General features: G+C 49.1%; 2 protein-coding genes across 3 annotated transcripts; both read left to right on the forward strand.

Moving 5' to 3' along the window:
* Window positions 1–2,463: 2,463 nt before the first annotated feature.
* LOC138636808 (photoreceptor outer segment membrane glycoprotein 2-like) lies at window positions 2,464–5,749 on the forward strand. Its single transcript, XM_069725053.1, has 3 exons — window positions 2,464–3,084; window positions 5,080–5,326; window positions 5,422–5,749. The coding sequence occupies exons 1-3, from the start codon at window positions 2,495–2,497 to the stop codon at window positions 5,677–5,679; spliced, it is 1,095 nt and encodes a 364-aa protein (XP_069581154.1). The 5' UTR covers window positions 2,464–2,494; the 3' UTR covers window positions 5,680–5,749.
* Window positions 5,750–14,572: 8,823 nt separating this feature from the next.
* Window positions 14,573–20,473, forward strand: LOC138636817 (creatine kinase B-type). 2 transcript variants are annotated; one of them, XM_069725071.1, is made up of 8 exons: window positions 14,573–14,677; window positions 16,766–16,979; window positions 17,456–17,610; window positions 17,934–18,066; window positions 19,198–19,369; window positions 19,463–19,586; window positions 19,722–19,911; window positions 20,060–20,473. In XM_069725071.1, the coding sequence occupies exons 2-8, from the start codon at window positions 16,787–16,789 to the stop codon at window positions 20,236–20,238; spliced, it is 1,146 nt and encodes a 381-aa protein (XP_069581172.1). In that variant the 5' UTR covers window positions 14,573–14,677; window positions 16,766–16,786; the 3' UTR covers window positions 20,239–20,473. The 2 variants fall into 2 exon arrangements, with proteins under 2 accessions (XP_069581172.1, XP_069581173.1); XM_069725072.1 differs by lacking the exon at window positions 14,573–14,677 and adding an exon at window positions 14,717–14,798.
* Window positions 20,474–21,015: the final 542 nt, after the last annotated feature.

The following is a 21,015-nucleotide window of genomic DNA, read 5'->3' on the forward strand; positions in this document are numbered from 1 at the left end:
AGCAACAAGTACAGCTGCTGTGATCCTTTAAGCAGACTTCACGTTTTCTATCAGTTTCTATTATTAGTTGCTTTTTCCAACACAAAATGCAGCTTTTAGTTTTTTTACATCCTCAAACACTGACTATTTTAAATGTTTATACAAACAAACAAATAAAACACGCCAATAATTCTGAAAATAACTGAAACAGCGCCGAGAAAATACAAAATAAATCATTTTGAGAATCAAACGTTAAAAACCTAGTTTTTAATCCGTGCTTTTATTCTGAAGGGGAAATATCCCGCTCCCGGAAGTTGGTATCTACTCCTGCACGCCGACGTGACTCACCTGTCTGTCTCTCCCCGAGGAACACGGAGGCCCCGCCTTCCTGCACCGGAAACGCTCCGGATACATGACGTCATGGGGTGATTGACAGGAGCCGGGAGAGACTGGTACCCCCCCTCCTCTCCCCGCCCCTTCCTCACTGACATCATCAAGTGACATCATCAAAATAAATTAGAAAACAAAGACACTTGTTTGTTTTTGTGTTTTTATTATCATCACTGTGAAAGAAAAGGAAATTAATAAGATTGAGACTTAGATGTATTTTTTCTATTTTTACATTTGATTCATTTTTAGATTTTATTTTGTAATTTTTTTTTTACAAATTTGTCTTATATGATTTATTATAGTGTTTTGACGCTCCGTTAATTTCTTCATTTAATTTTTTGTAAATGTATTTAATTTATCGGTATTTATTCAGTGTTTCAGAGCCTAACCGTGTTCACGCAGACGGCAAACCGAACAACATTAAAATCTGTCAGAGACATTTTATCCACCGAACCGTGAAGAGGAAGTTGTCCGACTGTCGATCACTGCAGATCAATACGAACCAAATCATTTTGTTGATAAAGAAAGAAAACTTTCTGCTGCTGGGGGCACCTCCCATGATGCACTGCTCCTCTCTGGTTCTCTGGAGCAGCACGGTTCTGGTCTGCGGTCTCCGACCCTCCGACAAGCTCAGTGTCTCTCTGCTGTTCTTGTCTCTCTCTGCTCTCCCCTCAATCCACATGTTGTCCACCTCTGAGTCTGGTTCTGTTTACCAGATGTTCTCCACCTCTGGTTGTGGTTCGTGTTGAACTATTGGGTTCCTCTGAGATGTTCTAAGGAACTTTATTATGTTAAAAAAACCTAAAAAAAAAAAACCCTGAGTTGACTGTTTTTTTTGGAGCTCCCCCCACCTCCACCTCTACCTGCTCCGTCCATGGTGCCGCTGCCGTCTCCGGTGAGCCTCCCTGCTGGCGGTGCAGCGAGTTGAGGGGAGGAGGTGGGGGTTGGAAATTTCACGGCTTGTTAGGCTGATTAGCCGTAAGGAGATTAGAGGCGCAGGATGGCGAGTTAACGGGGCGCTTCAAAACTCTTTTCCCAGCTGTAATATTTGCTCCATGTGTCTGACGGAGGCGGAACTGGACCTGCCGGAGGATGGAGGGAGGTCGGAGGGGGACGGAGCGCCGGCTGGAGGCGGAGGTCGAGACGCTCGTCATCTGACAGGTGAGTTCTGGTTGATTGATGACTGGATCGGAGGTTCCGTTGGGTTCTGTTTAGTGACGGAGAGAGAGAGAGAGAGAGAGAGAGAGAGAGAGAGAGGTTTGTTTTGTGTCACGTCATGTCTGACAGGTCGTGAACGCGTCATTCGTGACCTCTTGATTGTGTATGATTCCTCCCGCTCTGACGGCGTCTGATTGAATCGAAGCGTTCCGATGACGTTTTCCCGATAACAGTTTGATGAACGTCGACCTTCTTCCCTCCCCTGTAGCTCGCGCGCCGCTCGGACCGCAGTGAGGAGCCTGAAATACCCCGTTAAGCTCCTTATGACGGTCTGCGGCTTTCTTCCTCTTCCCCTGGAGAGAGGCCCACGCTGACCTCTGACCTCTGACCTCTGGGAGCGGCGTGGACGACGGGGCGCCAGGAGGGGGACGACGTGAGCCGAAACGATGCTTTCACCCGACGGTTTACGCGAATTTCTGATTTCAATCAGTTGACGTTCGAACTGACTTGAAAACAGACAAATGCCGGACCACCACGACCCCCCTCTGGGCACGAGAAGGTGACCTTTAAACGCCCCTCCCCGACCCTCCCCGACCCCAGTGCCTTCATCTTTACAAATTAATGCTGACATTTATTTCAAGGAACATGTAGAATATTCATACGATTTATGTTCGATGAAGACGAGCTGCCTTACACACTGGACTGTTGGACTTCGATGTTTCACGCAGAACAAACATCAGAGCTGCAACAAACACACTTTATGTCAATAATGAACCAATAACTTTTAGATAAAAGGTTGAGTGGAAAACGGCTCAGCTGCCGCAGACGTCATGTAGAAAATAAACTCTTATTTTTAGCTGTAACGCGTTTTCTGACACCTGGTGGTCAGACACGGTACTGCACCTGAAGGCCCTGCAGCTCGTGGTCATGTCCGCAGCCGCTTGGATGTGAGGCGCGCACACGGCGCATGGCCAACATGGCGGTTGGTAAGGTGACCTTTACCAAGGCAGAGCGGGAGAAGCTGGCCAAGGTCCTCTGGCTGCTGAACTGGATCTCCGTGGTGACGGGAGCCATCCTCCTGAGCCTGGGCGTCTTCCTCAAAGTAGAGATTCAGAAATGGCAGGAAGTGATGTCAGAGCAGGGGATCCTCTACGTGCCGCACACGCTGATCACCACGGGCCTGGCGGCGTGCTGCATCAACTTCCTCGGTGGGAAGATCTGCCTGGACTGCGCCGACCCCAACAAGTTCCTGCGCTGGAAGCTGGTGATGATGCCGTACGTGGTCTGCACCTTCTTCTTCACCTCCTGCGTCCTGGTGGGGGCGCTCATGTGCTACAGCATCCGCGGCCAGCTAGAGGAGTCCCTGTTCCTGGGCCTGAGGAACGCAATGCGCTACTACAAGGACACGGACACACCGGGCCGCTGCTACCTGAAGAGAACCCTGGACATGCTGCAGATCCAGCTCCAGTGCTGTGGGAACGCCGGGTACCGGGACTGGTTACAGATCCAGTGGATCAGCAGCCGCTACCTGGACATGACCAGCAGCGCCGTGGTGGAGTAAGTGGAGCAGAGCCATCAAATTCTAGTAAAGGTTTTAGTAGAGTCCATCAGGTTCTAGTATGGGGTCCATCCAATTCTAGTACAGTCCCTCAGATTCCAGTAGAGTCCATCAGACTAGTAGAATCCATTGCATTCTAGTAGCACATCAGGTTCTACTAGAGTCCATAAGTTTGTAGTTGAGTCCATCAGGTTCTACTACAGTCCATCAGGTTCTAGTTGAGTCCATCAGGTTCTAGTAGAGTCCATCAGGTTCCAGTTGAGTCCATCTGGTTCTAGTAGAGTCCATCTGGTTCTAGTAGAGTCCATCAGGTTCTAGTAGAGTCCAACAGGTTCTAGTTGAGTCCATCAGGCTCTAGTATGGGGTCCATCCAATTCTAGTACAGTCCCTCAGATTCTAGTAGAGTCCATCAGACTAGTAGAATCCATTGCATTCTAGTAGCACATCAGGTTCTACTAGAGTCCATCAGGTTCTAGTTGAGTCCATCTGGTTCTAGTTGAGTCCATCAGGTTCTAGTAGAGTCCATACGTTTGTAGTTGAGTCCATCAGGTTCTACTAGACTCCATCAGGTTCTAGTTGAGTCCATCAGGTTCTAGTAGAGTCCATCAGGTTCCAGTTGAGTCCATCTGGTTTTAGTAGAGTCCATCTGGTTCTAGTAGAGTCCATCAGGTTCTAGTAGAGTCCAACAGGTTCTAGTTGAGTCCATCAGGTTCTAGTAGAGTCCATCAAGTTCTAGTAGAGTCCAACAGGTTCTAGTAGAGTCCAACAGGTTCTAGTTGAGTCCATCTGGTTCTAGTGCAGTCCCTCAGATTCTAGAAGAGTCCATCAGGTTCTAATAGAACCCATTGAGATTACAGTAGAGGCCATCAGGTTCTGGTTGAGTCCATCAGGTTCTCGTATAGTCCATCAGATTCTAGTTGAATCCATCTGGTTCTAGTTGAGTCCATCTGGTTCTAGTATGGGGTCCATCCAATTCTAGTACAGTCCCTCAGATTCTAGAAGACTCCATCAGGTTCTAGTAGAGTCCATCAGGTTCTAGTTGAGTCCATCAGGTTATAGTAGAGTCCATCAGGTTCTACTAGAGTCCATTAGGGTCTGGTTGAGTCCATCAGGTTCTAGCAGAGTCCATCAGGTTCTAGTTGAGTCCTTCTGGTTCTAGTTGAGTCCATCAGGTTCTAGTAGGGTCCATCAGGTTCTCGTTGAGTCCATCAGGTTCTAGTTGAGTCCATCTGGTTCTAGTAGAGTCCATCAAGTTCTAGTTGAGTCCATCAGGTTGTAGTTGAGTCCATCAGGTTCTAGTTAAGTCCATCAGGTTCTAGTAGAGTCCACCAAGTTCTAGTTGAGTCCATCAGGTTGTAGTTGAGTCCATGAAGTTCTATTTGAGTCCATGAGGTTCTAGTAGAGTCCACCAGGTTCTGGGGAATCCGGCTCCATACTGTTGGATCTACACTCATATGCAGCCTGATTCTCCAAATAACGAATCACTTCACATCGTTAGTTTGTCGATTACCTCTTCTCTCTGTCGCTATGACAACCTTTATATATTATACATCATATATATCTATGACATCACGTCACACAAGCCGGGCCTCAACTCGTACTTCCCTCAGTACTCTGACATGTCAATACTCCTGTCAGGGGTGACGTTTGTCAGCAGACAGTAAACAGTCTTCAGATTGAGGCCAGCGGTCCACTGAAGTTAAGCCTGGAAGCAACTGGGGGTCAAAGGTCAGGGGATTAATTAGGATTAGCCGCAGGGTTCAGCTCCGGGTGAAATAACTTCATCTAACCTGAGACAACGGAGACGGTATCGTGTCGCCATCAGACTTCGGGGTTGCGTCGTAAAAAGTAAAAGGTGATGAGACTTCCTGTCCTGTTATTGAGCCCTCGTAAAAAAAAAAAAAATCGCCCGAAGCTTGAAGAGGTTCAACTGTAACTTTAACAATCAATAATCAAAAATCGTTCTCGGCCACTTCCTGTTCCCTCCCTTGCAGCCGCCTGAGGAGTAACGTGGAGGGGAAGTACCTGATGGACGGCGTTCCCTTCAGCTGCTGCAGCACCTTCTCGCCTCGTCCCTGCATCCAGCAGCAGCTCAGCAACACCTCCGCCCACTTCAACTACAACCAGCAGCAGCAGCAGCTCAACCTCTGGAGGAGGGGCTGCCGGCAGGCGCTGCTGGACCACTACACCGGCATCATGCAGTCCATCGGGCTCACCGTGCTCCTCATCTGGCTCTTCGAGGTACTGCGGCGTTTCAGTGTCCGCAGAGAGAAAAAGGAAACAGGAAACGGTCTTTGATCTGCGCTGAACACACTCTGTCCTTCTTGTCCCACCAGCTGCTGGTTCTGACGGGTGTCCGTTACCTGCAGACAGCCATGGAGAACGTTCTGCGGCTGGGCGACCCGGACTTGGAGTCAGACGGTTGGATCCTGGAGAACAGCCTCGCGGAAACGGCCCGGTCCAACTTCAACATCATCAAGAACCTGGGGAAGTGCTACCAGGTCGATGACGACCCCAACATCAACGTGCCGACTGCCACTGCCGAGCAGGAGGTCCCGTCCCGGCGGGTCCGGATCCCCGTGACCGGTCAGTGAGTCGGGACGTCGGAGGCCTCGAGTGAAGCTGTGACGATGTCCGGACCGCCGGCAGGTCTGCCGGACCGCCGGTTTAACCACAGTCTGGAAAACATGTTTTTTTTTAAATTTTATACACTTTATTAATCCCCGAGGGGAAATTTCTTCACTACAGCAGGGGGGCTCTCAGGGGGGAGCTGCTGCAGCAGGCTGCCACTAGCGCGGCGCCAGGTAACCTGACCTGAGGTGCATGTTTTTGGATGATGGGAGGAAGCCGGAGAACCCGGAGAGAACCCACGCAAGCACAGGGAGAACATGCAAACTCCGCACAGAAAGGCCCAGGACCGGATTCGAACCCGGAACCTTTTTTTGCTGTGAGGTGACAATGCTAACCACTGCACCACCGTCAAAACATCAGCACACGGTGGTTGCTAGAGTTTTGAGGAAGGAGGAAGGTTTCGTATTAGAGAATTAAATTTACAGACAAAACCGTGAAAACGCCATTTGAAGATGTCATGAAACCTGATGTGGACTTTTCGGTGTCTAATTGAGCTTTTAAAAGGTATGAATGTTAACAATGTTGACAGGACGTAAACGATGACAGGACATAAACGTTGACAGGACGTAAACGATGACATGACGTAAACGATGACGGGACGTAAACGATGACAGGACGTAAACGATGACAGGACGTAAACGATGACAGGACGTAAATGTTGACAGGACGTAAATGTTGACAGGATGTAAACGATGACAGGACGTAAACGATGACAAGACGTAAACGATGACAGGACGTAAACGTTGACAGGATGTAAATGATGACAGGACGTAAACGATGACAGGACGTAAACGTTGACATGACGTAAACGTTGACAGGACGTAAACGTTGACATGACGTAAACGATGACAGGACGTAAACGTTGACAGGACGTAAACGATGACAGGACGTAAACGATGACAGGACGTAAACGATGACAGGACGTAAACGTTGACAGGACGTAAACGATGACATGACGTAAATGTTGACAGGACGTAAACGTCGACAGGACGTAAACGTTGACAGGACGTAAACGTTGACAGGACGTAAATGTTGACAGGACGTAAATGTTGACAGGACGTAAACGTTGACAGGACGTAAATGTTGACAGGACGTAGACCTTTGGTCCAGTTTCAGGTCCACGGTGAAATCACAAACGGTAACGTCACCAGCGGTCACGTTACCGTGAGGAACCGGGTGCTGATGTCGATCCAGAGACGACACTCTGAATTCTTCCTCATGAAGGTTGTTGCTTCCTGCTTCTCCGTGTGCATCGCTGTGCCGCGTTCAACAGGAACTCTCTCTGGACTTATCGATCAACCCTCGAACGTCGCCAGAAGTTCACCAGAAACAACCTTTGTGTTCGAAGATCCTTTCAGTCCGACAGCAGAGGAAAAGGAAAGTATTGTTGAACTGGTCTGAACTGGTTTCTCTGTAAAATATTGATGCCTTCATCTGTCTGCACTTCTTCTTCCTCTGCTTTTCTCTGGAATGTTTTCTACTGAGCTTTATGTTGTAACAAGACGTGTAGCCGTTAGCTTGAAAAGACCGGCAGCAGGAGGAAACTGTTAGCCTGGCTTAGCACTGAGACCGGAGGCAGGGGAAACTGGAAGCTTAGCTTAGCTTAAAGACTGGAAGCGGGGGGAAAGTGTTAGCGAGGCTCCATCAGACAGGGTTTATGCTGGTGTCGGTACGTCACTGTGGTTTTGTCTCCCTGTGCTTTACTTTGATTTTTCTTTAATAAAGATCTGATCGTGTTTGGAACCTGTGGATGTGGGCGTGTCTGATTTGTGTTGATGAGCGTGGGCGTCGGACGGTGTATTAAACCAGTGAAGAGGGGCGATGAGAGGAAGAGAAAACAAAATTAAATAATTACTGTAAGGAAAAGAAAAAGATAAAAATAAATAAAAATAAAATAAACAAAAAAACAGAATAACAGCATTACATAAAATCAATAAAAACATGACGGTCAGAAAACTAAAATAAAATAATTCTTTTTTTTTTATAAATCTGCAGCCTGAAACTGCCAGAGACGATAAAACAGGAGAATGTTCCTTTAAAGCAGGTGATGATGCTGCGTCGGTCCACTGGAGGGCGACAGAGAAGCACCGATTCTACAAGAGGCAGCAAAACTGAACTCCACCAGGCTGAGTAGTACTACTACTGTAGTACTAGTACTGACACAGTACCACTACTAACACAGTACTATTACTAACACAGTACTATTACTAACACAGTACTACTACGTACTCAGTACTACTACTACTACTACTAACACAGTAATACTGATACTAACAGTACTACTAGTAACACACTACTGATGCTAACACAGTACTACTACTACTACTACTACTACTACTACACAGTACTACACAGCACTACTAGTACTAGGCCTGCCACTACTGCAGTGTGGAGTACAACCATGTACTGATCATTATGAAGTACCTGTACTTCACTCCAGTACTTCCTCTGTGTACTTGTACTGCACTGATGAAGGAGCTTCGGTTCCATGTTACATACATGTAAACATGTCACTCTTCCTTCCTGTCACACGCAGCACTCAGCCAATCACAGCGCTCCTCCTCTCTGACCCGCAGGGAGACGGTTGTCACGGTGACGGCAACGTGGTCCCCACTGCCCCAGATTATTCAGCTCCTCCCCTCTTTTATTCCTTTGTTCAACCTCTCCTCCTCCTCCTCCTTTCTGCTCCTCCTCCTTCGCCTCCTCCCTCTGTATATGTCCACTCATTCATCTCTCTTCCCTCCTTGTTTCCTTCCTCCTTTCCTCCTTCCTATATTCCTCCATCCATGTCTCCTTCCAGTCTTTCTGCTGTCCTTCCTTCTTATTCCTGACCTCGTTTCTGTCTGTCTGTCTGTCTGTCTGTCTGTCTGTCTGTCTGTCTGTCTTCCTTCCTTCCTTCTTCCTTCCTTCCTTCCTACTGAGTGATATATCGGACACCTCCTGTTGTGTAACAGCAATCACAGGTCAGAGGTCAAGGTGTGCGTGTCATTAATCCGACAACCTCCAACTAGTTGTCGCGGAGACGAGAACATGTGACTGATGTGGGCGGAGCAATGCAAAAATACAATGTTGGGGAAAGGAAAGGAGGTACAGGAAGGAAACGAGGAGGAAGAAAAGGAAGGAAGGAGGCAGGAGAGGGGAAAAAATGTAGGTAAAGAAGAAGAAGAGAGGGAAGGAAATGAGGAAGAGGAGTTAAGGAAGTAAAAAAAAGAAAGAGACGAGGGAGCGAAGAAGGTGGGGAGAAGAAAGAAAGGAGAAAAGGAAAGGAGAGAGGAGGTGAGATAGGACAGAAAGAAGAGAGTCCTGGATGTCCTCAGTCTTGATCAGATGAGCAGTAATCTGCTCTATGATGGGAGGAGAGGGGGAGGTGTGTGTGTGTGTGTGTGTGTGTGTGTGTGTGTGTGTGTGTGTGTGTGTGTGTGTGTGTGTGTGTGTGTGTGTGTGTGTGTGTGTGTGTGTGTGTGTGTGTGTGGGCGGATTATCTGGTTAGCTCTGTTAATCTTCAGTAAACAGAAAAGGTCCTGCAGCGTTGGGACGCGTCCTCGGACACAAACAAAGCTCATGTCAATTGGACTGGCAGCTGCGGTGAATCCCACTTCCTGTGTTCGGTCCAACAAGTACTGACCCAGTGTGATGTCACTGTGACGTCACCGTGTCCGTCGGTTCGATGTCTTCAGTCCGATATTTTAGCCGTCGCCACCTTTGGGTCAAAAAGTGACCAAATACTTGGATGAGCTAGGGTGGCACCTGACCGACTATGCCCCGCCCACCTGACTGCCCCCCCAGACCTGTCAATCAAACAGTATTTCAGGAGGGAACTCGATGCTTTTTGAACAGGAGTCTATCGGAGCCCCTGGTGGCCCTCAGTGGTATTACATTTAAAGGCTTCACTTTCAGACTACGAACCGTTTTATAAACAGTCTGATGTTCAACAACATTAGAGAAGTCGATTCAAGAAAAAAAACAGACAGCTGAAGTCGTGATGACACTTCCTGCATCTTGGTAGCTGACGTCATAGTAACGAGGTGCCGTGGACTGAAGGTAAAGATGGCCGACATGACGGCTCCTCAACGTGACGCAAAAGTTCGTCAGAAATGTTGCGGCCATCTTGTTCGAGGCCCCGCCTCTGGCCCCGCCCTCCACACCGAGTTCAAAGCATAACCAGTATCTGATATGTAGCTAGCTAGCAATTATTGATCATGTTCACCGAGAAAGTGATCAGCGTCCTCGACCGTTGAACACGGTCAGCAGCTGGGCTACGTGAAGTTCAAGGGGTGTGGCCTCACATGTGGGAGGAGCATGAGGCAGTGGGTTGTATGATGTCACCAGAGCACGATGGCAGCTAGAAAAGAAGCAGTGTTCAAATGTTTTCGGCAGGAAGTTCTGCTTTGTTCCTGAATGTTCCTTCAAAAAACATTGTGAAACATTTTAAGGATGAAATTACTTTGAGAATTCTTTGGAGAAAGTTGTTGTACCTTTAAAGGAACCACATCGACCTGCTGAGAACCTTACGAGAACATTGCACCATAGTCTCAGAACGTTTGCAGCTTGGGTTCTCTCTGTCTGTCTCTGTCCGTCTCTCTTGTTCATCTGTCCTCGTCTCCTGCTGAACAAAGCAGTCATGGCGTCCGGCTGCTGGTTGCCCGGTAACGCTGGTGTTTAACAGCTGCCAGCGGTCTTTGTTCAAAACACAGAAAACGTTATTTAACATGCAGCGCCACGACTCGAACACTCTGCCGGGCTGAATGAAGCTGTTGATGTCATCGCCGCCACAGAAGTAAAAACACGTCCTAGTAGATTCAGAACGCCTTCATATAAACGTGTTGGAGCCGTGTTAGATTGATCGCTGTGAGGTTTGTGAGGTCATTTCTCTTCAGCGACCTGACGGAGGATCAATGTTCCTCAGACCAGATCATCAGGCTGACATCTTCTGTTTATTGATCACCAATCAGTTCAAGTTTAATGGGAAGATGAGGACAGTAGGTGGACTGGCCCTTTAAAGAGTAAAAGAGGTGGACTGGCCCTTTAAAGAGTAAAAGGAGGCAGACTGGCCCTTTAAAAAGTAAAAGGAGGCAGACTGGCCCTTTAAAGAGTAAAAGAGGTGGACTGGCCCTTTAAAGAGTAAAAGAGGTGGACTGGCCCTTTAAAGAGTAAAAGGAGGCGGACTGGCCCTTTAAAGAGTAAAAGGAGGCGGACTGGCCCTTTAAAGAGTAAAAGGAGGCAGACTGGCCCTTTAAAGAGTAAAAGGAGGCGGACTGGCCCTTTAAAGAGTAAAAGGAGGCGGACTGGCCCTTTAAAGAGTAAAAGAGGTGGACTGGCCCTTTAAAGAGTAAAAGGAGGCAGACTGGCCCTTTAAAAAGTAAAAGGAGGCAGACTGGCCCTTTAAAGAGTAAAAGAGGTGGACTGGCCCTTTAAAGAGTAAAAGAGGTGGACTGGCCCTTTAAAGAGTAAAAGAGGTGGACTGGCCCTTTAAAGAGTAAAAGGAGGCAGACTGGCCCTTTAAAAAGTAAAAGGAGGCAGACTGGCCCTTTAAAGAGTAAAAGAGGTGGACTGGCCCTTTAAAGAGTAAAAGAGGTGGACTGGCCCTTTAAAGAGTAAAAGGAGGCGGACTGGCCCTTTAAAGAGTAAAAGGAGGCGGACTGGCCCTTTAAAGAGTAAAAGGAGGCGGACTGGCCCTTTAAAGAGTAAAAGGAGGCGGACTGGCCCTTTAACATCATCCGTTCTTGCCCTGCTGAAGCTGTCAGCCGGTCGGCCATGTTCGCTGTGCTGTGTTCAGGTTCTCGGTGAGGCGTTCGCTGACCTGCTGCCGCTGCACGTGAACCACGCCGCTCTGTTGACATCCTCAGCCAATCACGGAGGGAGGAGGCTGAGGAGGGCCGTGATTGGCCGTGGGGGGGAGTAGGGTGAGCTCACGTCGACGCTGCCGGCCGACGGCCCTGTGAGACGGGAGGTACGGGGTTTCCACGGCAACAGCCAGGACATGCGGGGTGAAAGCAGATACAAGGTTTTTTTCTGACCAGCAGAGGGGACACAGCCCACCTCCTCCTCCTCCTCTTCTCCTTCTCTTCCTCCTCTTCCTCCTCCACCTCCTCCTCCTCCTCCACCTTCTACATTTCCTCCTCCTCCTCCTCCTCTCGTCCTTGTCGTTCTCTCTGTGTTCAGTCATGAATAAATGACACGGTTGGTGGTGTGTGTGTGTGTGTGTGGGGGGGGGGGGTGAGGGTGGGGGGATGCAGCCTCTCGACATGCTGATGGAGGATGGGGGAGGGGCAGCGCAGGGGTGGCGGAGGATCTGGTTTGTATTCAGCACTCAGCACCTGATCGTCCTCCTGTCGACACGGCAACGCACAATGTACACAACACGGGCCCCGCTGCATGCGCACACATCGCTGTGAGTTTGTGACATCACAGACTCGGGGAAGCGTGAGCAGCTCATTAGAGTCGGGCCTGTGTGTTAACGATCAAACAGTGAACCTTTCAAGGTCCAGTAGAACCCAGTAGAACCTCTGTACATCTACTGATTTCACTGGTTTTGTCCTGTGGAGGCTGACAGAAGTCCCTGCAGTCCGGCGGTTCTGTCTCCGTCTCCGGTCGGGTCCGGTCCGGTCCGGGTCCAGCGGGTCGTCTGTGTCCAGTAGAACCCACTGACCGATTTCAGTAGATTCTGTAAGCAGCAGCATGTTTCACGAGTTCACTACACTCCTTTATCTCTTTCTTTAACCAGCGTGTGATGTCAGAGCAGTGGGAGGAGCCCCTGATTGGCCCCGCCCCCCTCCCCCCTCCTGTGTGCTGACAGCTTTAATCCAGCAGATTATGTAATCTGAGAGTCTGCAGTGCACCGAAGTATGGCAACAGAGCCGGGACAAAAAACCCCGACTGAGGTCACCGAGGACAAAGATGGCCTCGCACCAGCGCTGTTCTCTCAGAACCTCGGTCCCGGACCGCGTTCTTATCTCTGGACCGGGTCCGGGTCTCGTACCAGTCGGTTGATCCCAGTAGATCTCTCTACCGGTCTGCTTGATGTCTCCAGACGTCCAGACCACTTCGGACCCGTGGTAGTTTCCTGCCGGTCCCAGTGGGAGTCCAGCTGGTCTGTGTTCTGGTCTAACCGGGTCTCACCGGTTCCCTTAACGCTCCAGTAGATCCTCCGGGGTTCAGTCGACGTCAGGTTTTTTGTGAAACCATCAAATATTAGAGGATCTCTCTAGGACCCAGTAGAACCCAGATTCAGGTGATGTACGGTATAAAGCCCAGTAGAACCCAGTAGAACCCAAATAGATCACTGGTTGAGCACAGTCAGCACTAAACGTACAAACATGTTTGAAGCTTCGCGTGTGGATTTGAATTCTTCTGTTGGCAGAACGATGACAGGAACACACACACACACACACACACACACACACACACACACACACACACACACACACACACACACACACACACACACACACACACACACACACACACACACACACACACACTAGGCCTCCTGCAGCCGATGAATAATTTAAAGCTGCAGGAGAAAGTGCTCCGTCACCACACAAAGCCTCCTCCACCCTCTGAGGGCAACCCGGTCGTCGTCCTGCCGCAGCCGATCACCTCATCCATCAAATTAATCAATCATTTCATCCATCAAATGAATCAATTATTTCATCCATCAAATTAATCAATCATTTCATCCACCAAATCAATCAATCATTTCATCCATCAATTAATCGATCAGTTCATCCATCAATTAATCGATTGGACAGCGGCCGTCCTGCAGCAGTCTGAGGACGCGATCAGTTTACTAAACCGATTGAAATGAGGCGGACTAAACTGACCGGAAACTGCAGTACCACAGACGTCCACCAGGGGCTCCAACAGACTCCCATTCAAAAAACATCAAGTTCTCTCCTGAAATACAAAGTCAGCAAACGTTACGTCGTCATGGTGTCATCGGATAAACTCCTCCCCATCCGTGTTTCCTTCTGGAAATAGTTCCAGTATTCATCAGATATTAGACCTCGAACGTTGCTATGTTTGGGGGCGGGGCTGTTTGATCGCAGTCCTGTTTTTGGCTGTAGGTGGGCGGAGCAATAGTGTCCTCAGATCCACCGCTTGGTCCGCCCCAAATATGGTCACTGCTGGCTACAAAACATCCGACAAAATCAGAATTTACCATCCGACCGGCGACATCACGGCTGGCTGCCGTTTGGACGCTGCCCAGCTGTCAGTCAAAGTAGCGCCGCTCATAATTTTCACAGAACTTTAAGCCTCAATATGATTTAAACAGTGAGTTATACGAACATTATAGTTTTCGTGAACGGGGAATTAGCTAGAGAGACCAAAAGCGTGTTTTGTACCAAACTGTAAACGTGTTTATTTCTGCCGTTAACATAATTTCTGTCGTAAACGTGTTTATTTGAACATCGTGGTCTTTGAGAACTGGCTCGCTGCTGCAGCAACTAGTGGACACTCGAGGAACTGCAGTTTGCGGCTTCACGTTTCAGCCCGGGAGAGTCAATCCTGTCGTCCTGGGGGCGGGGCTTTGTGCGGTAGAGGCGTGGCTGTAGATAGGGGCGGGGATTCTAAGATAGAAGGTGTGGAGTTACATCTTAAAGTGCAGTTTGATTGACAGATGAGTTTCATCAGTAACAAAAAATGTAAGAGCTGCAGCAGGTGTCACACACCTGATCTTCATCCTCCTCCTCCTCTCGGATGCTGTCTGGCTCAGAGGCACTGCGGCAGCAAGTGGAGAGAGAGAGAGAGAGAGAGAGAGAGAGAGAGAGAGAGAGAGAGAGAGAGGAGAGACAGGGCACGTACCCTCAGCAGCTCTCTGTCCAATGGAATGAATGGACTGGAAATAGGAGCCAATGAGGAGCAGGGGGCGGGTATAAAAGGCTCGCAGCCGCTTTAATCCGCAGCAGCAGCAGCAGAACCAGATCGGCTTCAGACCACATCCCCGCAGACTGCAGACAGGTAGGAGCATCTCTCACCCGACCAATCACAGCCCGCCGATCACCTATCGATACATCTAGAGCCGCAGAGAGGCGCGCGCGCTCTGCCTGAGCAGACAAATCAGAGGGAGTCACACGAGACGGTGGGTTAAAGGAACAAAGGAGCAGACAGACAGGCAGACAGACAGGCAGACAGACAGACAGGCAGACAGACAGGCTGCAGAGCTACGGGGAGCCTGTCTGTCCGTCTGTGTCCTTGTGCATCCTATCCGTCTCTGCATGCTGCCTGTCTCCTTTTTTGTCTCCGTTTGTCTGTCTGTCTCCCTGCATCCCGTCTGTCTCTCCATCCTAACGACCTTGCGGTCCGTCCTGTCTGCAGGTGTTGCGCAGTCTCCATCTTCTCCTCTCTGATGTTGAACTCTGAATATTTTCCAGTCAGCTGAATTTATCAGCTGCTGTAAATCTGCATCTTTCAGCACAGAAGTGAAGAAACGGCACCTTGAACCCAGTGAACCGTTAAACGTCGCTAATCTGCGCCACAAAGCGGCGCAGCGGCTTCAGTCCGCCGCACGCGACCTGCTCCTATTTCCGAGCAGGTTTTCAGACTCAGACGCTTCACAGCAAACAAACACACTGCGCATGCTCACATCGGTCTGATTTTGACATATTTTCAGGAGTTAATGACGTCATTCAGTCCTGCAGACTACAAAAACCAGTCTGAGCTGAACCGGTTCCGTCCGGTAGCGGCTGCGCTGAAGGTGCTGAAGGTGACCGGGGCGTCGCGCGGTGCCGCAGCCGCGCTGTGAAGGGTTAAGCCCGGCCTGCTGCGTCACTCTGCGGCCTCCCGCAGATCCTAATCGGCCTCGTGTCCCGGTTTAGACTCTGATCCCCTGCAGGGCTCCTGATCCGAGCCGGTCCTGCACCGGTACTTCTACTGATGTGTGCAGATCAGGTCGACAGGTTCTGATGGATCAGATTTATTGGAGAAGTGAAGGATCAATACCAGCCTGTGATTGGCTGATGTCAGTGGTGTTCGAACATATTGACCAGTTCCAGCTCTCCTTCATCACGTCCTTCATTCTTGATGACGTCACTATCTAAAGAGGATCACAACGGCCAAACGTCATCAAACCCGCTGCTTCTCATTTATCAACATGTTAAAGATCCACGTTCATTTTATCAGAAGATTTCTTCATCTGGAACGTTTAAAATTCGAGAACATTTAGAATCTGGTAACATTTATAACCTGAGAAGATTTAAGAACATTTACAATCTGAGAACATTTAAGAACATTTAGAACCTGAGAACATTTAAGAACATTTACAATCTGAGAACATTTAAGAACATTTAGAACCTGAGAACATTTAAGAACATTTACAATCTGAGAACATTGAAGAACATTTAGAACCTGAGAACATTTAAGAACATTTACAATCTCTGAAGAACATTTGACCTGAGAACATTTAAGAACATTTACAATCTGAGAACATTTAAGAACATTTACAATCTGAGAACATTTAAGAACATTTAGAACCTGAGAACATTTACAATCTGAGAACATTTATAACCTGAGAACATTTAAGAACATTTAGAACCTGAGCACATTTAGAACCTGAGAACATTTAAGAACAATTATAACCTGAGAATAATTAAGATTTAATAACATTGAGAATCTGAGAACATTTAGAACCTGAGAACATTTAGAATCTGAGAACATTAAATCTGAGAACATGTAAAATCCGAGAACATTTAGAACCTGAGAACATTTAAAATCTAATAACAATTAGAACCTGAGAACATTTAAAATCCGAGAACATTTAAAATCTAAGAGCATTTATAATCCGAGAACATTTATAATCCGAGAACATTTATAATCCGAGAACATTTAAAATCCGATAACATTTAGAACCTGAGAACATTAAACTTGAGAACATTTATAATCCGAGAACATTTAGAACTTGACAACATTTTGTTGTCATTTTTTTTTTTTTTTTTGGCGAGTTTCCCGAATAATTTTTTTTTTTAAGATTGAACTATTGATCAGCTAGAGGTTTTTTATTTGGTCATGTCAATCATCTAGCAATCTATCTTTTTGGCTCCGCCCCTGCAGGTCAGCAGCCCAGACGACATCATGCCTTTTGGAAACACCCATAACAAGCTGAAGATGAACTACTCGTCGGACCAGGAGTACCCCGACCTCAGCAAGCACAACAACCACATGGCCAAGGTGCTCACGCCCGAAATGTACGGCAACCTCCGGGACAAGGAGACGCCCAGCGGCTTCACCCTGGACGACATCATCCAGACCGGCGTCGACAACCCAGGTAACCCCCCTTCCCCCCAACCCCTGGGACCCTCCCCCAGACCAGATGACCCCTCCCCCAGACTAGGTGCCCCCTCCTCCACCCGACCACGTCTAGTTGACACGACCAGGTAACCAGTTAACCCTTCACCCAAACCAGATTGTTTATCACCTTCACACGGAGACATTTCTATTCTGGAGTTCAGCCGCTGCTTAATAATAACCTCTTTAATTGGATCGAGGTGTTGGATCAAGTTCATTTCTGCTCGTTAATTCCCCCCGCGGGGTAAGAAGCTGTGCTGCCTGATCCTCCTCATCAAATCCAATTTAAGTCATTTAGCAGCATTTGTGTAACACATGTTAGCACGCACACAAACACACACACACACACACACGCACATGCACACGCACACACGCACACACACACACACACACACACACACACACACACACACACACACAAAAACCTCACGGGACGACCTTGTGGTGTTTCTGCAGGACACCCGTTCATCATGACGGTCGGCTGCGTGGCCGGCGACGAGGAGACGTACGAGGTGTTCAAAGAGCTCCTGGACCCGGTGATCGAGGACCGTCATGGAGGATACAAACCATCTGACAAACACAAGACGGACCTGAACTCTGAGAACCTGCAGGTAAACAAACAACAAACTGATCATTAACGCTGACAACCTGCAGGTAAACAAACAACAAACTGATCATTAACGCTGACAACCTGCAGGTAAACAACAACAAACTGATCATTAACACTGACAACCTGCAGGTAAACAACAACAAACTGATCATTAACACTGACAACCTGCAGGTAAACAACAACAAACTGATCATTAACACTGACCTTAAAAGGAAAAAAACAAACATTTCTGTCCGCTGTCCGTGGTGCTGAAAGCACAGCGGCTCACGTCATGTCTTCTTCTGTGGTTTCTACCGATCTGACTCTTTGTGCGCTGCGTCCCAGGGCGGAGACGATCTGGACCCGAACTACGTGCTGAGCTCCCGGGTTCGGACGGGACGGAGCATCCGCGGCTTCTGTCTGCCGCCGCACTGCAGCCGCGGAGAGCGACGCGCCATCGAGAACCTCTCCCTCGAAAGTACGACGTCACTTCCTGTCTTCCCCTCCTGCGATGCCGTCAGTCTGCCACCTGTCTGCAGACTGACGCATTGCACCTCGCTGCCACTCAGTTCTTTGACCTCAGTGGCACCAAACCAGAACAACTGTTTACTCATCGCTCATTCGAAGGTGAAAAAAAAAAAAAAAGGTTGTTCCGATTGGTTCAACGAGTGGTTTATCTTGGTTAAACAAGATGGATCGAACGATCAGTGGTCATCAACACCCGCATCAAAAAATGTTGGCGTGGGTCAATAAACATGTAAACAAAGTCAACATCCTCCATCAGTCAGAGAGTTTATCCATAATTCTACTGCAGGACTCACAGTTTAAATTCTGACGGTGAGTTCAGGGACACCGATAATTCCTTTAGGGACACTCTGGTGGTGCCTTCAGGGACTCTGGTGGTGGCATCAGGGACACTGTGGTGGTGCCTTCAGGGACTCTCAGGTGATGCCATCAAGAACACTGGTGGTGCCTTTACGGACACCCTGATGACGGAGGCTTTTTCTCCCGTCCTGCTGCGCCACTGAGGCAGACGAGGGCACAGACTCTTCCCCAGTCGGGCTTTCATTTAGCTCCGACTGCAGCTGAAGAGGACACGTCTTTATTTAGATATTTCCCATCATGCCTCAGTGAGCGTGCCAGTGATGCAGCAGCAGATCAAACTGTTATATAACCGTGAGTTGAGCGGCGTCCTGCTGCGACTCCTGATGAGGCCGAACGCTCGCAAAGACCTCAAACAAACCTCTTTCATATTCAGACCGGACCGGACCGGACCGGTTGAACCCGGCAGACCGGAGACTCTGCTGCCCCCTGCTGGCTGAAAACATCATCATGTTTTTTTACAAAGATGAACAACTCTGGTTTTCTGAAACCGCCACGTTGAGTTTTCTGCAGATTAGAATCCGATTCAGGGAAACGTTGAGCTGCAGCTTAATTCTACAGAGTTGAACTTCCTGGAAATGATGTGAGGATTAACCGTCAGGTATCAGGGCCAAGTTCTGGCTTCTTTTGACACCAGATCGAAGGATCCGTTTAACATAATCAAATCGCTCATCGGCCCCGTCCTGACGGTTCACCTCTGACCTTTGACCTCCCGTGTTTGCCGCAGGTCTGGACATCCTGGACGGCGACCTGAAGGGGAAGTACTACGCTCTGAAGAACATGACGGATGACGAGCAGCAGCAGCTGATCGACGACCACTTCCTGTTCGACAAGCCCGTCTCCCCGCTGCTGCTGTCGTCCGGGATGGCCCGCGACTGGCCCGACGGCCGCGGCATCTGGTCAGTGTGACGACGACCTTCGAACCCTGCCGAGTCGCAAACGTCTTTAGATCTCAGACCGGTCGGTAACCCTTCGCTCTCCTCGCCCTGCAGGCACAACGACAACAAGACCTTCCTGGTCTGGGTGAACGAGGAGGATCACCTGCGCGTCATCAGCATGCAGAAGGGCGGCAACATGAGGGAGGTGTTCACCCGCTTCTGCACCGGACTCACCAAGGTCAGCACCTGCACTTCCTGTTTGTCCTGCACCTGCACTTCCTGTTTCACCTCCCCGAGGATCTTTGGTCTCAACTGGACTTCAGAAACCGTCTCGCTGACCACCTGTCTCTCTCTCTCTCTCTCTCTCCGGCAGATCGAGAGCTTGTTTAAGGACCGAGGTCACGAGTTCATGTGGAATGAACACCTGGGCTACGTCCTCACCTGTCCATCCAACCTGGGGACGGGACTCAGAGCCGGCGTCCACGTCAAACTGCCCAACGTCAGCAAGAACGAGAAGTTCGGCGAGATCCTGAAGAGGCTGAGGCTGCAGAAGAGAGGCACAGGTAGACAGACGGACGGACAGGTAGACAGACAGACGGACAGGTAGACAGACAGACAAACAGACAGACAGAGACTCCATCGCTGCCTCAATGATCCCGTACAGGGCTGAAGGTGGCACCTTTCGCATCACTTCCTGTCCGTGTCTCTCAGGTGGCGTGGACACGGCGGCGGTGGGCGGAGTCTTCGACATCTCCAACGCGGACCGTCTGGGCTTCTCGGAGGTGGAGCTGGTCCAGATGGTGGTGGACGGAGTCAACCTGCTGGTGGACATGGAGAAGCGTCTGGAGGGCGGCGAGAGCATCGACGACCTGATGCCCGAACAGAAGTGAACTGTATCACTGTAACCTGACACCCCCCCACACACCTGTCACTCACCCCTTTATCCCCCCCACTCCCCTCACTGTAACCAATCAGAAACCCGTCCTGAAGCTGCAGGACGTTTAGAGCCGCTCGGTTAGACTTCAGTCTTCCAACATGTGAAGGATTTTCTATTTCCTGTCTCCACCTGTTGGACATCATTTAACACCTGAAATATCTAATAAAGTCTCTGTGGCCCAAACTAAACCCTGCTGCCCCTCACCTGTCTTCATTCACACACACACACACACACACACACACACACACACACACACACACACACACACACACACACACACACACACACACACACACTGACCAATCAGAGCTCAACGTCCGTCATCAGCTGCCTGATGAAAGCAGAATGTAAACAAACCATGTCCTGTGGCGCGGCTGATCCCGTCGGTAGGTAGAAACGGCCGTCCTTTGCCATCGCCATGGTAACAGTCTCTCCGCTCCTGCTGGTCCTCCAGATGTCGTGGAAGTCGTCATACGAGGAGCGAAAAAGGTAAAGCGTGGCGATCGGTCGTTCTGTCGGGACATCGTGAAACGCCCAAGATCGAGAAGCGGGATCCAGAACGCGGGATAAACCCAACAACACTAGAACCGAACCAAACTAGAACCGAACCAAACCAGGACAATGATCAATGAAATATTTGTAAAATCTGCCCAGAAAAAGGTGCAAGAGTGAAGTTACTGTTTGTCTGAATGATAATAAACAGCGATAATAAAAATACAACAAAACTGTT

This window comes from Brachyistius frenatus, unplaced genomic scaffold, assembly GCF_029030835.1.
Source record: "Brachyistius frenatus isolate BFR_SWC_R1_liver_20210118 unplaced genomic scaffold, ASM2903083v1 Contig_408, whole genome shotgun sequence".
In the NCBI taxonomy this organism is placed as follows: domain Eukaryota; kingdom Metazoa; phylum Chordata; class Actinopteri; family Embiotocidae; genus Brachyistius; species Brachyistius frenatus.